The sequence below is a fragment of the Varanus komodoensis genome, unplaced genomic scaffold (assembly GCF_004798865.1).
Source record: "Varanus komodoensis strain SLA01 unplaced genomic scaffold, ASM479886v1 scaffold12, whole genome shotgun sequence".
Lineage (NCBI taxonomy): Eukaryota > Metazoa > Chordata > Lepidosauria > Squamata > Varanidae > Varanus > Varanus komodoensis.
Genome location: NW_025335349.1, coordinates 18,919,191 through 18,939,702, shown reverse-complemented (window position 1 = coordinate 18,939,702; position 20,512 = coordinate 18,919,191). Strand labels below are relative to the sequence as shown.

Below are 20,512 nucleotides of genomic sequence, written 5' to 3'. Positions count from 1 at the left end.
CTTTCATTCCCTTGTGTGTGTGTGTGTGTGTGTGTGTGTGTGTAAGTAAAAGACCTGCATCAGCTCTGTGGAGCAGTGCCCCCTCCTCATACTAACCATCATAAGCTGCCCAAGCTGCTTTTCACCCACATATTTGTATCTGCATCTTTCTCCAGCATGATATAAAACCATTTGGGAACGATTTCCAGGAGAAAAACAATTTGTATTAATATTCATCTTTAGACATCTGTAGGTGCATTTTTAAAAGGAAAAGCAATACATGGCTGATCAGTTTTTTGGATGGGGATTTGTTCTTCTGGCTTTCTATAGATACTGATAAAATTGTTGACTTACATCCAGGTGTTTGCAACCTAGCCCTACTCTCAGTCCCATCTGTGATCTATAAATGTAACCATAACAGAACATGTCCAATGATTCTGTGCATTTAATATCTTTGCCAACCTGTCCAGTGCTTTGTTATATCATAGATCTTTCTTGAACAGCTACACAGATTTTACACAGACAAAATATATTTGGATGTCAGTTTTTACCAACTTCATCTGCAAGCTTCAAGAACAAATTGCTTCCCTTAAATGAACTGTTGGCTTGAAATATTTGTCCAGAGATATTGCTGTAACATAGGAAATTGTTTATAGTGCACTGACCATAAGCCATTACAGAGCATGGTACTGAACTGAAATAACTGGGATTTATTTAGAGCAATCTGTCATATATGCAAGATTTTTAAGTTCTGTTCTTTTTCCAATTTATTTTCTGTGGGTGTGCATGTGTGTAAATTCAGCAGCTCTCTTTATATTAAACCTGAAGGGACCCAAAGCACAATGTGAATTTAGAAAGAAAAAGAGCTCCATTATTCTTGTAGTAGCCTTGCTTTACCTTTGAATCAGTTTTATGAAACTTTGCAGCTTCCTTGAGTGCCATTTTTGGCAAAAAGGTAGGGTATAAATAAAAAAAAAGAATATTAACTCAGTATGCAGTTGAGGAACAACTTGAAAATCCATACTTTTTGTGTATTTAAAAGTTCAAAGCAGACCATTGATAGCAAAGAAAGATCTGTTCCTTTATCTTTCTATGCTGCTCCTCTTGAATTTTTGTTTAACTGTATCCTGTATTCATACATTCAGTTCTGAATGTACGTATCACAGGGCCACTGGGAGTGAATGAGGCTAAGTCCTCTCTTCTGACAGTGTCACGCCAGTGCAACATGTTAGCTTATGGGTGATCCACCCAAGTCTGAAGAGGGCTGTTTCTATGTAAGTAAGGTAGGGTTTCCAACATAGGCATGGGTATTCTGGTCAATTAGGTATCAGGTATGCTTCATACCTGAATAGAGCTCATTAATATTTCTAAAATTAGATGCACAATTGGAAGTATCTGGAATTAATCCAGACTTTCTGTTACCAGTGTGCATATTTCCATCAACAAAGCCCTGCAGAAAAATAATTAATGTGCATGTATGTATGACTGCATCAAGGTTCCTTCCATGCACTGTTTTTACTTATTTGCTTCCAGGCATGATCAAAGTACTACATTCAAGGAGTTATCAACTGTTTTATTAGTAACATTGATAAGATGCAAACTAACTTAAATAAACTGAAACTTATAGCAAACTACACATGCACAGTGTTCCATATAGTATTCATACATAGAAAAGGAATACTGGACAATTTCTGGTGCATTGTGAAAACAAGATGCTTCTTGAGTCAGAGGTGGGAGGAATTCATATGTAGTGAATAATATCAAAAGTAGATATAATTGATACCTATAATTGGTACCAAAACTGGCTCTTAGGAAATATTTCTGCAAGGTGAAAAAACACCCTTGTGGTTTGTAAAGTGTGAATTAACATAGACTGAGGCTGTGTACTGAGCTAGATCACTGTTCTATTTACCTCAGTGTTTTCCACATTGACTGACAACATCCGTCCCGTTTTTCACATGGGTCTTTCCCAGCCCTGTCTAGAGATGCCAGATAATGAAACTGGTGCTTTCCATACAGAAAACATGTGCTCCACCACTGAGCAATAACAAGGAAGGAACATATATTTGCTTTGTCCCATTGTGTAATTTCCAAGGTTAATTTAAGGTTATTTTAACTACTTTAATGTTTTTCTAATACATAAAAAATTGGTCCGGATTGACTCAGCACTGAAATGTTATACGATTAAATTTGCAAAGCATATGTTCATTTAACATGGGGGCAAGGAAGCATGGATTTTATTAAATTCATTCCATCTGTGTTTCATGGATTGTCTAGTCTTGTGGTTTCTGTTCATTGAAGGAATGTTGCTCCCATCTGAAAATGCACGTTTGTGCCACCTGGCATATGTGTTAGTTCACACATTCATATTATCCTAGTGTGCTTTTGCACTGATCCATCCTTGCACTAATCCCTACAAAATTAAAGATAATCCCAAAAGCCAGTGAAATCCACATGACTTCACAAAAGCTGATCTGCTGCAGAATCTGTAAGTCAGAGTCATAAAAATCCAAAGTTTGAATGCGATGCAGATTTTTCTGACATAACTACGTGTGACTGTCATTTTTTCGCCAAAATTGGTTTTGAAATATCTGAGGAAACCTTCTGACTTCTATCTTTCCCAAATGTTCAGTTCAACCAATATGAGGTAGTTCAAAAGACAATGGCATGTACTTTAGGTTTGTTCTACAATCTTTATCATAGCCAAAGCAGATGTGACACTTAACGCACCATTAATGATCATGTCATTTAAAAAAGAAAGTAGGTGCAGGGCTATGGATTTCAAGCTGTACTAAAAGAAGAGCTCCATACTTCACCTCCCATTAGCTTTATATAGGTTTAAAGTTGTGAATTGTTAACTGAAAATTTTTGCATCAACCTACTGAAATATCCTTGCAGTTCACAGCAACACATTTTGTAGCAATTACTATTTAAAAAGCAAACAGAAACAAACTGTACAACAAACATCAATACAGCTGTTATGGGAATTAGATCTGAAAAGATTATCCCATTTTTCTCTCTCTGCATGTGGTTATTTGTCATTGACTGGTTCACTTTGTATCCTATGTTTCAACAGGTAGGAAATGTTGTACAGTTTCACTGCAGAAAAGGGTATCTTCTTCAAGGCTCTACAACTCGTACTTGCCTTCCTGATCTTACCTGGAGTGGGATTCAGCCAGAATGCATACGTAAGTCATGGGGAGAGAGGAACATGATACAAAGCAAGCCCCCTGGCAGTGGGCATCAGTGGGGGTTTTGCCAATCACTTCTGGTGACTCATGCAATGATTATGGTTGTAATATGGGTGACAAATATCCAACTCCCTTTTCATATTATTAATAGGGTGGAAGATGTCATGGTACCTGCCCAAACCTTTAGATCTTTCTCTGAGGTCTCCTTTGGTGGCTCTCCTCTTCCTCTCATGTGGTGGGGAAAGGGATTTTTCCCCATTCCTTTTTTCGTTCCACCATATAAAAGCTGCTCACTTTGCCAGAAGTCTTGGCCTTACAAGGATAAGAATGGAGCTCCAATGACCACTATTGGTACCATTCTTCCCAAAGTGGCAGTAATGAAAGCAGCAGTGCTTTCTCAGGATTGGTGGCTTCTAAGTGGGAAAGGAGAACTTCTCTCTTAGTCCATGGTAAGTCCCCTTACCTGTCCCCAAAACAGTATGAAACAGCATCATCCACTTCTGCACTTTTTTTTTTTCATGATGTGGAAAAATAATTCCATGTATGGATTCCCTTAATTTTATCAATGGTGATATTTCATGGACCAAGGCCTATGAAACATCCTGCCACAATTACTCAGATTTCCCCTTGTCAACACTTTCATATTGACATCAATGTTCTTAGACAACTTTAAAGTCTGCCAGAAGATTGTTATAAGAAGCATGCACATGATACAGGAACCAGCTATTAAATCGAGAGGTTTACTAAGGAATATAGTATTCAAATTACTGAATGGGAATGCTTCAACATACTAAAATTAAATATCCTTGCGAGAGACCTCTCTTTAATTAGCTTCACCCCCATGATCCAATTCTGCTAAATTTCCTCCAGCCAAACCCTTGCAACTAGGAACAGATGCTCTGTGGCAGCCTGCCTCTGCCTGTAGCCCCTTCTGATGCCTCTGGTTCTTGGGATCCTCATGGAAGCTCCTTCAGGTGCTGAGCTCTGCTGCTTGCCACCATCTCACAGCTGAGCCTCAAGCTTTTGTTTCCAGGTCTCCCATCAGAAGATGACTCTTGGTCTGGGTTCTAAATGCAGCTCTAAACACAGATCCTTTCATAAGACTACCAGTGATCCCAATTCTCTATCAGCCCTTTTCCAATTTCCCTGACTCATTTTAAGAGAATGCGACTCTACCAGCATACTGTACCAGAGGTCCTCTACCAGCTCCACTGGCTTCCAGTTGAAGTCCGGGCCCAATTCAAGGTGCTGGTTTTGACCTATAAAGCCCTAAAAGGCTTGGGACCAGGATACCTGAAGGAACGTCTCCTTCCTTATATGCCCTCACACCCGTTAAGATCTATGGGAGAAGCCCTGCTCTGGGAACCCTCTCTAAGAGAGGTAAAAAGGCCATCAATTCAGAGTACAGCCTTCTCTGCTGTGGCACCCAAACTCTGGAATGTACTAACCAGAGAAATATGCCTAGCACCAAGTTTATACTCTTTTCAGCACCAGGCCAAAACTTTTTTATTTAAACAGTACTTTAAAATTTAACAGCTTTTAAGTTTAGTCACTCTGTTTTGTGATTGATTGTTCTGTTCTGTTCTATTATTCATTGAAATTGTTGCTTTTAATTGTTTTAAATATTGTAAGCCACCTTGAGATCTTGTATAATAGGACAACATACAAAACCTTTTAATAAACAAACAAACACACACAGATTGCATCTCTTCACACAGGGCAGGCATCTTGCTTTTCAGGTAGAGAAACTCCCAAATGAAACAAAAGAAGATGTGCCCTTTCCTAAATGCCATAAAAGTTAAACATAGACTATTGAGATGGTGATTTCTTTTTAAAAAGAACAGGGCAGTTGAAATCATTAGCAAATTTACCCATCTTAATTTAATCCAGGATTAATTTAATTGGATGCTTTTCTAAATGCCGGTACTTGTATAAGCATTTTGCATGAACATTTACAGCAAAATACATTTGTCTACTACATTTCTGCAGTTAGGACAACTGTTCTATGTGTGTACTTCACAACAACACTATATGCCAAAGTATCCTCGAGTAAAAAGAAGAGATAATTGCAAGGATATACATTTGATCTTGCAATAAAAGATTGCATATTAGCCCATATTCAAAACACTTAACTGTACAAGGTTGTTTTGAACTTAAAAAAATAAAATTATCTCCCTTTATTTTTGTCAGCCACATTAGCTGTTGTACTTCCATGGGATTTTTCCTAAATTGCAGAGTCAGGTGTAAAGTTGTAGATTTAGTTACTGACCCTCCTCCTGCTTACCTATAATTCAAGGAGTTACCATAATTATAATTTCAGTGTAATAGCATTGTGAATTTTGTCAAATACAAGATAAATTGTGGCTTTCTTTTTAGCTCACAGCTGTAAACAGCCAGAATCTCCTGCTCACACCAATGTTGCAGGAATGGATCTTCCCTCCCTTGGATATACACTGATATACACCTGCCAGCCAGGGTTTTTCCTAGCAGGAGGATCAGAGCACAGAGTCTGCAGATCGGATGGCACTTGGACAGGGAAAGTACCTGTCTGTGAAGGTAATGTCTTGCATCTCCTGTTTGCTTCTATAGAGCAGAACCGGATAGTATAGTAGTCCCAGACCTTATTGGGATCAGACACACTGTGGGTTGTCTGCTTCCTCTTCTAGACTGAATCCTAGAAGACCCTGTGGCTGAAACCACCTTGTTTCCTCTCTGTACCAGAATCTCCAGCCTTTCAGGGCTTGCTACAGCTTTCCCCTCTTTTAGACTATGCATGTATTTAATACATAGATACATAAATAAAAATGGAGATTCCCTTTTGCAAAATGACAGGCAGTGATAGTTCCTCTGAAGTGCCCAAGGAGTGCTTTGGAGGAGCTGTCATGGGTTTGACACCTCTTTAAAAAAATGAAACACAAATTTGTTCAGTAACAAGCTACCCTTCTACCAAATTTTATTGATTGCATTTCAAATCTATTATCTTAGTTTACTGGATGTACATGGTGTTTATGCACCCAGAATAAGTAAACTGGTATCCTTTGGATATTCTGGAGTACATCTCCCGTAAACCCTGAGCACTGGTGATGTGGTCTGGAGTTTATAGTTGTTGTTCAAAACATCTGGAAGTCACCAGATAGCCACTACCTGGTATATACTATGCATAGGTGTAAAGAACAGCTCAAAACATCCTGTGATAAGCCAGACAGTGTCTATTCTTCCATTATAATAAGATATTTGTATGAGTGAGTTGTGTTAGCCATCTGTTTCTATATGTCCATGTCAGAAAGAGAAAAGTGCGTGAGGGAGGTTTGTCACTGCATATTTATGTCTCTTCACGGGGCCCTTCTCTCTGAACCTTCAGAAAGCACTTACAAGTTGCACTTGCAGAATTCATTAACAAAACTAAGTAGAATGCAACCAGGTCTTATCTCTGAGTTGTAGCCCCAGAACTAGCCATGTATTTTACCATTGTAGTTTACATAGAATAAAAACCTACCCTTCCCCAGTAATTTTAGACACAATATCCACTATCATGGTTATATTTGGATTCTGCCATTCCAAATAGCTCATTTTGTGCCGCATATTCAGCATCCCAGAATTTATCTTTCTAGCAACTTGGTAAGGTATAGTAAATTTGACTGAGAAGCATTGATTGACAACCTATGTGGTGAGCATCATGGAGCAGCAAAAATTTCACCCTTGGGCTCCAAGTTCAACAGCTTATTTCCTAGGGAAGGCTAGTTCTCATTGAAAATTCTTGCCCACAATTTTCAGAGATTTAGAATTTGTCCTCCAGTTTCCTCTTCTCTTGTAAAAGGTGCTTCTGTTTTTCTGCTTTATCCTGAGGGGACTTTAAACTTTAAATGGCTTTTAACTTGTTCCTGATAATTTTGAGCTTATCTTATCAGTATAAGAATGTTGAGGATACTGAGTTTCCCCTGACCTTCTCTCCTTTCTATTATATATTTCTCTATTAATATGACTGCTGGTGCTTCCTGATCTGAAAAACCCACATGGGAGGAGGAGTCTTCTCAGGTTTTCATCTGTGTTTTAATGGAAGCCAGTGAATTGGCAGACTGTATGATGAAATATGCACACATGCCCACCCACACACACACACACTCATCACACCCACATACCCTTTAGGGTTAAGGCAGGAATGAGAAATACACACCACACTCATGAGAATTTCACAAGCTGTTCAGTGATTCATAAGAAAATGGATTTATTTCATATTGCATAAATGTGGTTGAAAAATGGGTGGAATATTGGTACAAAAGCCTTTTTTTCTTAAATGTAAAAAGCATACAAACTCTAGAGGTGACATATCCTTTAAAATGAGGAACTAGAGTAAACTGGAAGTATTTTTGCTTAATGCTTCCTTCTCTTTTGCTCCTCTGCTATTCTCCACTACCCAAAATTTGACTGCATGTTGTCTTGTAACATTTGGCATGGCTAAATAAATTATTTGGGAAGCAGATGGGGAAAGACAGAGGCCTCCTGTCCATTCACTAGTGCAAGACGATATAATGGAGGCCAGCTTTTTAAAAGTATGTGCTAGCACAAACCAGCAGTGATTTTTTGATCTTATTGATACACACTGAAAACCTGAAAAAGCTTGTTACTTTTAGATGGAAAGGTCATTAGGAGAGAAAAAGCAGTGTGTTCTTCATCCCTTGTTGTTGCTGATGGAAATAGTTTTCACAGAAGAATGACTGCTCTGGCGATTTTGAAGGAATAAAGAATTATGTTGCTTTCATCTGTCTTATAGCGATCCAAGTTTCAAAAGAGAACACAGTAATAAGGATACATGTGGCAGCTGTAAAGTTGGCCTGTCCTTAGTACATGGGCTTCTTTTTCATATCAGAGATTCATTTCATTCTATTCCTGAAACTTGTACAGCCCTGCTATATACAAGAGAGTGTTACTCTGGTCCATAAAAGGTGATATTTTCAGCAGCTGTTAATCCTACCTAACCTGAATACATATATCCCTTCTACAGCTTTGTGTTCCCACAGGACCACCTGTAAGAGTCCACAAAGTTCCTGGAAGGCTTCTGGTCTGGTGTATTGACTTAGGCATTTTGTTCAGGCATTTAAATGTTCTTTACTATACAGGATTCAATTAAATTTTATAATTTCATTTGGGTCAGGGATCCTGAAGCTTTTGGGATCCTTGGCACATCTGGGAATTTGAAAAAAAATGTTGCAGGAAACATCAGGAAATGTTTCCCATGGACTATATAGCTATTTATACAATGGCTGTTGTGGGGCCCTAGATGATCAAAAGATATGGTGTTGATAGGACCAGTGAAGCTGAGGGCTGGTGAGAAGTAGAAAATCACAAGGCAAAGCACAGAGAAAGAGCAAGACTAGAGCTTGGTAGAGGAAGAAACAGTGAGATAAAGAGGTGGGGAGAACGGCAGTGAGGCAAAAGGTGGAAAGGAAGAAGGAAATAGCAAGGCAGAGGGCTAAAGAAAAGTCAAGGCTGCATGCTAGGAATGGGAGAACAGGAGCTAAAGAGGTAAGCAATGGTGAGGAAACTGCAAGGCAAGGGGTAGAAGACAGAAAACACTCAAGAGTAGAGAAAGTGAATGAAGAAAGTGCAGAAGCAGGACTGCAGGACTGCAGCTGAATATTACAAAAGAAAAACGCATGACTACAGAAGAATGATAGAGCGTGGCTATCAATAATAAAGAAATTGAAATTTCACATACCTCAGCACAGTCATCAGTTCAAAGGGAGACTACAGCCAAGAAATTTGAAGAAGGGTGAGACTTAGAAGAGGAGCAACTAAGGAACTAGAAAAGATAATCAAATGTAAGAAAATTTCACTGGAGACCAAGGCCATCCACACCATTGTATTTCCAGTCACTATGCATGTTTCTGAAAGCTGGCGGTGAAGAAAGCTAACAGGAAGAAAACTGATGCATTCAAGAAAAAAAAATGATACTGTGGAGAGCTTTGCAAATACTCTGGAGGGACATAGAATCAAACATGTGGTTCCCAGATCAAATCAAGCTATAACTTTCCCCATTAGGAAAAATGAGAAAAGTGCAGCTGCCATCTTTCTAGCACATCATGAGAATCCAATCTCATTGGAGAGGGCAATCATTTAAAGGGAAGCTGAAGGCAGAACAGAAGGAACACCAGAAATGGGATGGGTTGATGACATAAAGGAAGCCACAGCCTTGAATTTACAAGAACTGAGGAGGGCTGTCAAGGGCAGGACATTCTTGAAGACATTCACTTATAGGGTACTATTATTTATTTATTTATTTATTTAGGGGACTTCTATGCCACTCCATTTGCCGAAGCCTCGGGGCGGCTCACAAACATAAATAAATAGAATTCAATAGAACAATATAAATTAAGTCGCCCTGGCCAAAGTATAAAATGAATAAATAATATTAACAATTAAAATAACATTTGAATAAAAAGGTCTTCACCTGGCGTTGAAAAACAAATAACGACGGTGCTAGGCGGACCTCTCTGGGGAGCGCATTCCATAGATTGGGCTCCACCGCAGAGAAAGCCCTCCTCCGAGTACTTACCCTCCTAATTTCCTTCATGGAGGGTTCCCGGAGAAGGGCCTCTCCCGCTGATCTCAAGGGGTGGGCAGGCATATATGGATGTAAGCACTCCTTCAGGTACTATAATTTGGAGATAATGGCACATTATGAAAACAGGTGAAAATGGACAGAGAGAAGAAAGCTTGGGATGAGGAAAGGAGAGAAATGGCAAGGAACTGGAATAGAGAAAATAAATGACCAGGTTAGAGAGGCCTGAAGATAGGGATGAAGGGCAAGAGGAAATGGGAAAGGTTTGTGTGGGGAAAAGGTTGGGTGGGGCCAGAAAACAACTCTCTTGTTCTCCAGCTGCTCATCAACAGAGGATCTGCTTGAGGGACTGGATCACAGAGACGAGCCTGGCATCCTAATGGTGTTCAAGGTCCCCCTCCCACACATACCCAATTTAAAAAAAGCTTTGAAGGGGACAGAGAGTGGTGATATTGATCCATTGGAGGTTACCATAGTGTTAGGGTTATTAATTTGAAGACATGTCTATCCCATCTTTATCCAAAATGGATCTCAAGACAGCTTCCATACAACAAAATACAAATCCAATACATAGAAAACATACAATAATATGATTCCATTATATGATCAAACAATCAACCCTTAAAATAGTGGGTGAATAAAAAGGCTCTGGGCTGGTGCTAGAATAAGTAAAGCATCAGAACCAGGCACATCTCTCTGGGAAGCAGGTACCATAGCCAAGGCACTCCCACAGGAAAGGTCCTTCCCCAGGTGGAAAGTAAGGAGTCTGGCAGTAGGACCATAGCACCGGACGTTGTGCAGATGCATCAGTTACATGACCAGTGCCTGTACCTCAATACATACAGCCGCTGAAATTTGAGCAAATGCACAAATGCTTTTTCAAGTAATGGCAGTCAGTTGAAAAATAGAATCTCTATGTAGAATCTCCATATAGAGACACTAATTCATCTGATTGATTTTTCCACACAGATGCACTGGCAGCCCCATATATATTCATGGGCAATTGTCTGGACATTGCCAAGCATCTAAATGAAGGTTTACAATTCACTAATTCCGTGGGACTGTCTGCAGCACAATCTTTAACCAATGGTAAACCTGTAGAGGGACATGGAATACCTCAAAGAGACCAGTAAAACAGAATTCTGTGGATACATGAAATCTCAGAAACTTCAGAAAAGTGCAACATGTAATTGAGGAAGTTATGATACCAGACTGATGTTGAAATCCATATATTGCTTATATTTGTTTCAAAATAAAGACAGTGTGTGTAAGTAATCCTGATTTTAAAAAATGACTAGGGATTCTGATGTTATCATTCCTACAGTCAGGATAGCATAGTACACACTGTTCCACAAATGTGTAATGCTATGAGGGATGGATTTCAATTCAAATCAGTTTGTACCACATTTGTGCTTTAGATGTCTATCTGTTTCCAATGTAGACAAATGGCAAATGTCCAGCTGATTTTTATTATACTGATTGTGGTTAGATGCTTGCATCCAATTATGTCTTTAATATTTGATGGCAAGGGGAGCTGCTACAACGTCTGAATAATGTAATTTATATGACTGTGTTTTACATAAGAGATACACTTTTATTGTATCAACAGCTGGTTCCAAAATATTGGTGAAAGACCCTAGGCCAGCTTTGGGAACACCAAGTCCTAAATTAAATGGTGAGTATTACTATTTTTAAAAAATGTTTTATCCAACTAGCAGCTTTCAAATAATTTCAGAACAATCTTAGATGTCACCCTTCTTCAACTTGCAACCCTCCTGATGTTATCAGCCCAGCTATCATGTCCAATAGTTATAGGTGTTGGCAATTGTGATGGAAAATATCTAGAGGGCTTCAAATGAGGAAGGATGCAGAGGTAAAGCACATGTTTGCATACAAAGGTTCCCAGGTCAGTACCTGACTTCTCCCACTAGGACAAGGAAGTAAAGTGGACATTCCTGGGCTACATGGGTTAACAGCCTGAGTCAGTATGTGTCAGCTTCCTATGTCCCAGTAGGTGCAATTGACTTGAATGAAGCTTACTTCCAAGGAAGTCAGTGTAGGAGTGCAACCTCAGGGCATGTTAACCAGATGAAGAGTAATCATGAGAAAAGAGCTCAGAAGTAATATGCACACATTCCACTGATAACAGAAGTTGCACAGCTTTGCTAATATTCCATGGGCAAAACAAGAATTGAGTTTCTTGGTGTTTTACCTCAATGTATCTTGCTGCCAAATCCACTCTGTAAATAATATTTATTTATTTACTTTTTCAGCATATGGCATATATTGCGAGGGAGTCTACAGTGTTTACACACAGATGTTCTGGTGCCTGAAGTTGCTAGTTTGTTAATGCGTCGGTGCACCATGACCGGGGTGGGGGGTGGGGGTGAACTAGCTTAGCACCAGTTGCCCAGTGATGTTCTTGTTGAAGCCAATACATTCAGGGCTTTGCTCCACCAATCCTTCACCAAGTGTATCCCAGCAGATCCAGCACCAGTGCTTGCTTTCATTGCGAACGAAGCTGGTAGGTTTCCCACTGAAGGATGGTGGTTCCTATTTATCTACTCACAGATGGTATGCTTTTGAACTACTAGGTAGGTGGAAGCTAGGGGAAGAGGATGGGAGATCACTCCATCCCACAAGGCTGGGCTTGAACCGCTGGAGTGCTGACCATTTCTGATCAACAATTTCAGCTTCATTAAGCCACTGCACCACAGTTTCCCTCTGTAAACAACAACAGGATATTGATTTCTGGAAGTAATTGTTTATCACCATTATTTTTTTTGTTTCATGTCTTTTCATGCAAAGTTTTTGATGCAGAATTCAAACAATGTATTATTCTATGTATTTCTTCCTTTGTTGTGAAAGCAGCTTCACTGTCAATTGTTGTCAAAAGTGGTCATACAGCACACATTTGCAAATTCTGGACTACAGAGATCAAATTCACACTGCTGTTTCAGAGATTTTTTCCATATGGACTTGTTTGCATGTTTCTGGGACATGATGTGCAATTATATGAGGCTATAAAACAGAAGCATAAGGTATGCAGTATATGGATTCTAAAGACAAAGTTTCCTTTAGGGGGAGGGGATGATTTTACAAAGCTTCTTGTTAAAAAAAAGAAGCATTTGATGAAGAAAGACTAGCATCTGCCTTCCCAAGGGTCATAATCTTAAGGTTGTTCCACATATTTGGCAAGATGGATATGTATGCAGAAACAGTCCTGCATACATCAAGTCTATGCAGATGTTCATCTGGATATAAATTCACATCTACATTGAGATGCTCCTCTGGGCTTCACTGGAACAGCTGATTGATGTGGATAGAAGTTCAATTGGTATGCGTAACTGGTTGTGCCTGAGTACAACCCAACTGGGACTGGGATGCTTTCCCTCAGAGTTAAAATATACAGACAGAAATGGTCATTTGTGAAGCATTGCATGAGTGGTTATTTTCTCTTAAGTACACTTGCTGAGAAGCCAATTGGCTTTGCCTCATATCTTTAGGCATTATGGAGAGCAGGAGTTGGACCTTCTTACAGGTATTTCAAAACTGGCAGCATATTTTTTCTTTATCACTTTTTTCCCCTTTATGCTAAAAAATAGTTTGTCTTTTAGCCTTTCAGCCTCTGTCTTAGCTGTAATCAGGATGTGCAAATCATTCTATTCCCAGTCCAAGCCCACCTCTAGTCACCCATAAAATAGTTCTATTTTTGCATGTCTGTTTTTAAAAACATCCATATGTAATATGTACTTAAGTATGCATGCAAAATGTATTTTCTCTGACACTACATATTTCCATTTTTCTTCTCTAAATAAGCATTTTTGAACATAGGTTCATTGATTGACTTTTGAGCTGAGAACTCTGTTGAAATGTTCAGGAAGAACAAGGCTGTTGTATAGATTAATTTGTCATTAATCTGGGAGCTGCAAATCAGACAGGGTGTGATATTTACAAAGATTTTTTTTTCAAGAATTCCTTTTTGCAGTCCTAAGCACTCTTTCCTGGGAGGAATCCCAGTGAAAACAGTGGAAACATACCTCTGAATAAATATGCATGGGTTGTGCTATAAATTAGGACTCATGCCATGCGCTATGCATTACTTTTTCTTTCCTTTTTTCTTTCTCTTTTTTTCCTTTTTTAAAATGTTTTGGTAGCAGCAGATAGTGTCTCCCCCAACCACATCCAACCCCTGTAGGATTTTTTTTTCAGGAAGTGCTGTGAAAAGCTGGGTGTGTGCTTGTACATTCCTAGTGATGACCACTGATAAGCTTATTTGCTAGAATCATCCATGTGGGCAGTCCAGGAAGCCTTTCTCTGACTTTTGGAACCAAACTGCATGATGTGCTAATTCTGTAGCTTGCAGCTGAACCTTGGCATGCAAAACCCCAATTTAGAAGTAGGAAGGATTAAACTTCCTCACCATTTACTTCCACAAATCCCCCCTGCATGAGGGATTAACAAAAGAAAGTGAGAAAGAAAAGTTTTCCATTGTCATCAGTAAGCAAATGGGAAGAGGTTTATTCCTACTCTCATAATGAGTTTATTGCAATGTAGAGAATTTGACTGACTATACTAGCATGATTTTCTCAGGATAGGTATGTGATCCCTGATTAGCTGGAATTACACAATGAAGGAAAGGGAGGGTGATTACATGAAAGGTTTCCCTTGGCTTCATTTATGGTTGAGTGGTGAGGTCAGATGGTGGTAGTCTTCTTTCCAGAATCCTCTTATATTTTCCTGAACAACTTTTGTCTGTTGAAAATGTGTTAAGTTTTTGTTTTTCCTTTGGGTGGGTTTGTTAAGGTGAAAAAGGTTGACTGTATGTAGCTCCACAAGTGTTTTGACTAGCAGTGCTAGGAGCCCTCCAGCTGGAAGCACCAAGAAGCTCCAATCAAAGGGGAAACAGTTCCAAGTCTTGTGGAACAACAGTTGCAAAGAACTTCAAAAAGCAGCATGTTCACAAAATGCTTGGGGCCTTTTCAGAGAAACAAGTAAGAGATTGCTTGGGATATTACTTATTGTGACCTTTCCAGCCTTCTTCCCTTCTGGCCTCCCAGAATGCCCCCCTTTCCCCCTCTTTGAAATTTTCCTCAGTGACCATCTGGTGCAATTTTTTCCAACCTGTCTGTAAGGGGCAGGGGAACAATGTGGTTTTCTGAGTACTTCTTCCAAGATTGCAGTACTTTCTCTACTATCTTAGATGAAGGGATCCCCAGTATCCAATAGCCTCTCAGATAAAATCTAGGAGTCACAGGAGCAATCCAATAATCCTACATGCCTTGGTCACCCATAGATATCAGAGGGAAGTACAGGAACTTAATAAGGGATGGATTGTGCACCTTGCTTTAAAATTAGTGAGAAGAGGTTTCATTGTTGCTACTGCATTTAATTATAGTTTTGAGTGTTCTGTTGGCACTGTCACCATTGCTCAACTTGATGAATTATGTTCCTATAAAGTATAATGCAATAACCTGCCATTTAAATAGCAGGTTTGGTCCAAGTGTTGATATTTCAAAGCACTGTACACTAAATATAGAAATACAGGAAGACATGAACTGAAAAACAGAGACGAACAGGAGGGTGCTAGGCATTAATAACTGCTAAATGTGCTGATTAACCATTTTCAGCACAATTTAATCCAGGCAATCCTATCTTCAGTTATAAAGTAGTAGACTTCCTGAAAAAGTGCTTAGCTTTGCAGTTGGTAAACTTTGATACCAGGGAAGGGGATGGACTTTTATAGAGAACTATAGGCATGCACTATGGCAGGGATGTGCCCAAAGGTGTTTGTGGCTTCACTGCGATAGGAGAAGAATAAAATTTCCACCTTGATAGCTGCATAATTTTGCTTGAAGTTCTTGGCTGTATAAACTAAGGGCTACTCTAACCCATGCAAAGCCAAGTCCATTTACTAGGATGATGTTGGTAGTGGTGGCAGGTTTAAATAAGACAGCTGACATATCTGAGAAAAATTGACATATGTTGAGTTAATTATGCATGTATATATGTTTGCACATCTGAAAAGGTGGGAAGAAATTCATTTATAGTATTTGCGACAGAACTATGACTAAGTTGGAGAAGAGCATCTAGGTGTTCAGGTCATCTATCCAGGAAATCTGATATGATGCAGTAGTTCTGCTGGTAGATGAAGCATTCCACTATTGCATATCTGTGTTCATGTGTTTTAAAACTACCCTGCCTTTGGGTAGTTCCAAAGGGTTCCCAAGCTAGTTTTCAGTCTAAACCCTTGATGCTAAATAAGTAAGGAAAGAAAAACCAGTACAACACATCAATTACATCGTTGCAACAGCAGCAAGAGAACCAGTATTCAGCCATTATTGAATGCAACCTTGGGACATCTTACTCGTATGGAGATACTTGAAGCCCTGATCTTCAGATCAGGACAATGAAAGCCTAAGGAGGTAGAGCAAGACTAGTTCTCCTTCTCTCTGCAGAAGTAATGAAATCAATTCATTAATGGCCAGATGGTGCCAGGGGAGTGCAATAGTATCCCCATCTACTCAGCAGTGAGCTTCAATGTGCTCAGGCAAGTGCGTATTTGATTGTCGCCTAAGTTGCTTTGAAAATGCATCACCATAGCTGGCTTTATTTGGAAATAAGACAATGTTACAGAAAAACATCAAATCTCTGGTGCTCTGTCATCCAAAGGAAACCAAATATGGGTAGCACTGCCCCCAAACCACTTACCGACATGATAGTGACTTTTAAATTATTAAATTATTAATTATATTTCTATACTGCCTGTAACCAAAGCTCTCTAAGCAGTTTATGACAAGATATAAGAACAATAAAATACAGTACATAATACAACATTTAAAAAGTTTTAATCATTAATTTAAACTAGCAATAGGATACAATGAAATGACATGGCCAAGAAGAAACGAAAAAGTCATCTGGATAATCCCATCAGGCCCCTGGGATATCCTTAAAGGCCTTCATAAAGAGGGCTGTCATCCTGGCCCTGAAAAGATGGCAAATTTGACACCAGACAGGCCACAGCAGGGAGGTTGTTCCAAAAAACAGGAGTCACCGTAGAAAAGGCATTTACACTGGTTCTGAGCCTCTCAAGGGGTTGGTACCCAGAAACAGGCTCCAGAGATTGAGTGTAGCATCTGGGTAGGTCGAGTAGTGTCCATGTAGAAATAACTATGGGTTGGCTGAAATGGCATCTGCCAAGTAACTACCACCCATTCACAAGCAGTGGATTTGGATGGCTTTCCTAGTTCTGTTTCAGGGCTCATGAGCAGACCACCCAAAAATGGGTTTGGATTAGTCTTGGGACAGGAGACTTATAGTTACAAGGGCTGTGTGTACATGTTATATCTTTCTCCCATTTTTTCTACTTAAAGCCAGTAACAAGAGAGCTCTGCTGCAATTGGTGAGGCTTTTGAAAAGAATAATAATAATAAAAACATGAAAATTTTGTAATGAACTTTAAAATTTAAAATAAAGGGGAAGAAAAATCAATGTAAGTACTCTCCTGCAACAATATCACCCTCAGGCTTATTTTGTGAGTCCACTCCAAATTCTGATAAATTTCTAAAATGAAATTAAAAGAAGCAAGCCCTAGAAACAACCTTTATTAATGCAGTAAATATCATATATACAGTTCCAACCAGATGCAAAAAACATTATGTCCTACTTCCCTTGCTTGTGGTTCAAATTATGGCACATGAACATTTGGTTTTGTGGGCTTTGTTTTCTACTTGCCCACTTTAATTTGCTTAGATAAGAAATATGGATTGGGTTTGAAAATAGATCCATCAGTATAAAGTGATAAATTCAGCAAGAATAAATAATGGCTTGCAGAAACAGTGGCATTAATACAATAGCTCTTCCTATGCTGTAGCTTGCTTGGGAATTAGCGGTGAGTTGGCAGTTTTGCTCTGAGTTTCTTCATGCCCCTGAAAACGGAGAGAGATAAAACTTCATACACATCAATGCATTGCCATTAAGTTGAGTTTGCACACCAGAGTTTTATGACATGCAGATGCAAATGTACACTTTAAATCTTGGGATTCAACTGTGGCAGTCTGTCATCTGGAAAATGGAGCTAGTGACACTCATTTCATCCAAACTTGAAAGAACTAAAGGTAGGATTTCAGTGCTAATAATTCTTCACAATTTCTATTCTGCTGTATCTCTCCCCAGCGCTGAAATCTCCCTCAAACAATCTGCTAAACTTAGGTAGGGTTAACATAAGTTTGGCCCCTCTAATTTCAACCGAATTCCTAACACCTTTCCTCAGTTCCCTGTTATTCCCTTTATTACAGCACTTCAGGTGAGAGCCATAGAAATCCTGCATGTGCATGATTCCAAAGCAAAGCACCATCTTTTATTTTTTATGAGAAAAGAATCCCAAGGTACATGTTTACCTGGAGATAACTTAGCTTCCTAGTCAACTTCCTTTATGACAATCAGGACATTTTATGGGTTGTCAGTATTACAAGGATTAAGTCAGTCTCCCTAATATTTCAATATTGTAGCAGGTCAATAAGGTTTCCCAAAGGTTTCTTTTAGTACTTTTTTCCAGTCAGTTCTCCTGTTTTGAGTAGCTCCAACTCTATCTTTCCTCTGCCTTTCTACCCTGTGCTTCTCTTGCTTTGTGTTTTACCTTCTGAAAGCCATTTTTCTCTTTTCCCAACTGCAATTAATCAAAAAAGTAGTTTCTTGATTATTTCTGCAAACTATGTTTCTATATCCCAAATTAAAACTCTTTCTCGCTGTGACATTTGTTGAACTTTATAAACTCCAGGTTCCTGAGCAAAATGTCTTGTCCTCTATATTCTAATTAAACTCCTGACCTCTAAAAGTATTAACCTTTTGGCTAAAACTGACTGGCATGAATGCACACGTGTGTGCGTGCGTATGTGCTTGTGCATGCACACACATTCAGAAATTTAACCTCATAATGCCCCCCAAATCAAATTAAATACACAAAAAGTGGATAGCTCTGTTCTTTCACATCACATTAGTCTTTCCCCATAAGGGCACATTACTTTGATACTCTTATAATACTTATGTCCTTGAACTCAAAGGCTCATGAGCATACAGAGTGTGAGAAGCACCACAATCTATGCCTCTCTCCATGCTTCCTCACACTGCCTTTTATTTAGTGCCATTTTCAGCTTTCTAGTTTAGATGCCTCCGAGGAGGTGCAGGGAAGGACAGTGCTCTTGGACACAAGAAACTTCATATTCTGGCTACTGTACTCCTCTCCCAATCCCCTGGAGCACCTCTTTACCCCACCTTCCCCAATGTCAAGCTCCTGACCTCTAAGAAGCAGCTCTTAGAGGTTCCTTCCATACTGGCAGTAGGAGGGCTACTGGCTGGATTCCCAGCCTCTGCCTTCAGATCAGGGAATCCAAAGTATCCTCTGTTCCTCCCTGTTGATGTCTAGGGGCCATGGGATCACTGGTCAATGCTCTTTGCTTTGTGTTCTCTTTTTATTTATTGGTATTTATGTTGCATTTTGCCCATTTTTTATAATCTATTTTGTCGCTCAGCCACACTGAACAACATTTTTGGTAGAAAAGGGGGATTGTAAACGCAATAAATAGTAGCCTACACTGAAATGAATAGCAGGATTACAGTACTCTCCAAAAGAGGACTGACTGTATTCATTTATATTGCTATCAATATTTGCATACCACTTTTCATGGGATTAAAAACTTGAGATGGGATCACTAAAGTGGTTTAATAATTCACATTCAGATAAAAGAATAATACATAAGACTATAGAAGCAATAAACTACATGAAAACGTTAAATAACATTGAAACAATGTTAAACATGTTGCACACAATTTAAGATGACAAAGAGATGTGCCATCTCTTCTTTTGTCTTCTTCATCATCATCCCATTATTCTCAGTACAGGGATTCAAGGCAACTCACAACATTAAAAACATATACAATCAAAGCCTAAATAGAAAACTTAAAAGCCTAAATTTACAAAAATTAAAAATATAGCTGAATCAGTAGACTATTAACATTATATAAAATGCTGACATTAAAAACACTGAAAATATATAGAATAGCACTAAACCAATCTCACAAGGCCGGCTATTCCCAAAGGCCTACCAGAAATGAAAAGTTTTTGCCTGCTTCAAAAAGCATGACAGGGAGGTGCCAATCTAGACTAGCTGGGAGGGGAATTCCAGAACCCTGGGAAGCCACCAAGAAGGTCCTTTCCTGTGTTCCCACCAAATATGCCTGTGAAGGTGGTGGAACTAAGAAAAGGGCTTTTTTATCTTAGGTAGGGATAGGCCAATAAGGGAGAAAATGGGTTTTCAGATAGTCTGTAAATATAGGGATTTATAGGTTATAAACAGCCTTTTGGATTGTGCCCAGAAACTCTCTTGACAAAGGAATATCGTGTTCTGTATAGCCATTCCTTATCAATAAGCAGCTTTCTTAGTTAACTGGAGTTTCCAAACACTCTTCAGGGGTAGCCTCATGTAGGGCATGCTACAGTGAGCCAAAAGGCATGGACCTAAGAGTTGTGTCACTGTGGCCAAACCAGGAATGGGTGAAGCAGGAATACTGGTTTTAACTATGCAAATGTATTCCTGGCCACCACTGAAACATGGGCACTCAGGTCAGTGCCCTGAATTTGAATCCAGAAATACACCTGAGCTTCAGATTTGTGACTTTATGGGGAGTGTAACTCCATCCACTGCAGGCTGAATCCCTAAATACTTTCTGAAAAGCTGAGGAAGTGGGGATCAGGCTTATTTCTGAAAAGAGAACATTCCACCAG

At 39.3% G+C, this 20,512-nt stretch overlaps 1 protein-coding gene across 1 annotated transcript in view; it reads left to right on the top strand.

The window, feature by feature from the left end:
- CSMD3 (CUB and Sushi multiple domains 3) overlaps window positions 1–20,512 on the top strand; it is a 650,552-nt gene that overhangs the window by 609,692 nt on the left and 20,348 nt on the right. The window contains exons 64-66 of the mRNA XM_044421466.1: window positions 3,056–3,167; window positions 5,547–5,726; window positions 11,339–11,404. Of these exons, the coding sequence (XP_044277401.1) occupies window positions 3,056–3,167; window positions 5,547–5,726; window positions 11,339–11,404 (358 nt within the window). The remainder of the gene's footprint in view (window positions 1–3,055; window positions 3,168–5,546; window positions 5,727–11,338; window positions 11,405–20,512) is intronic.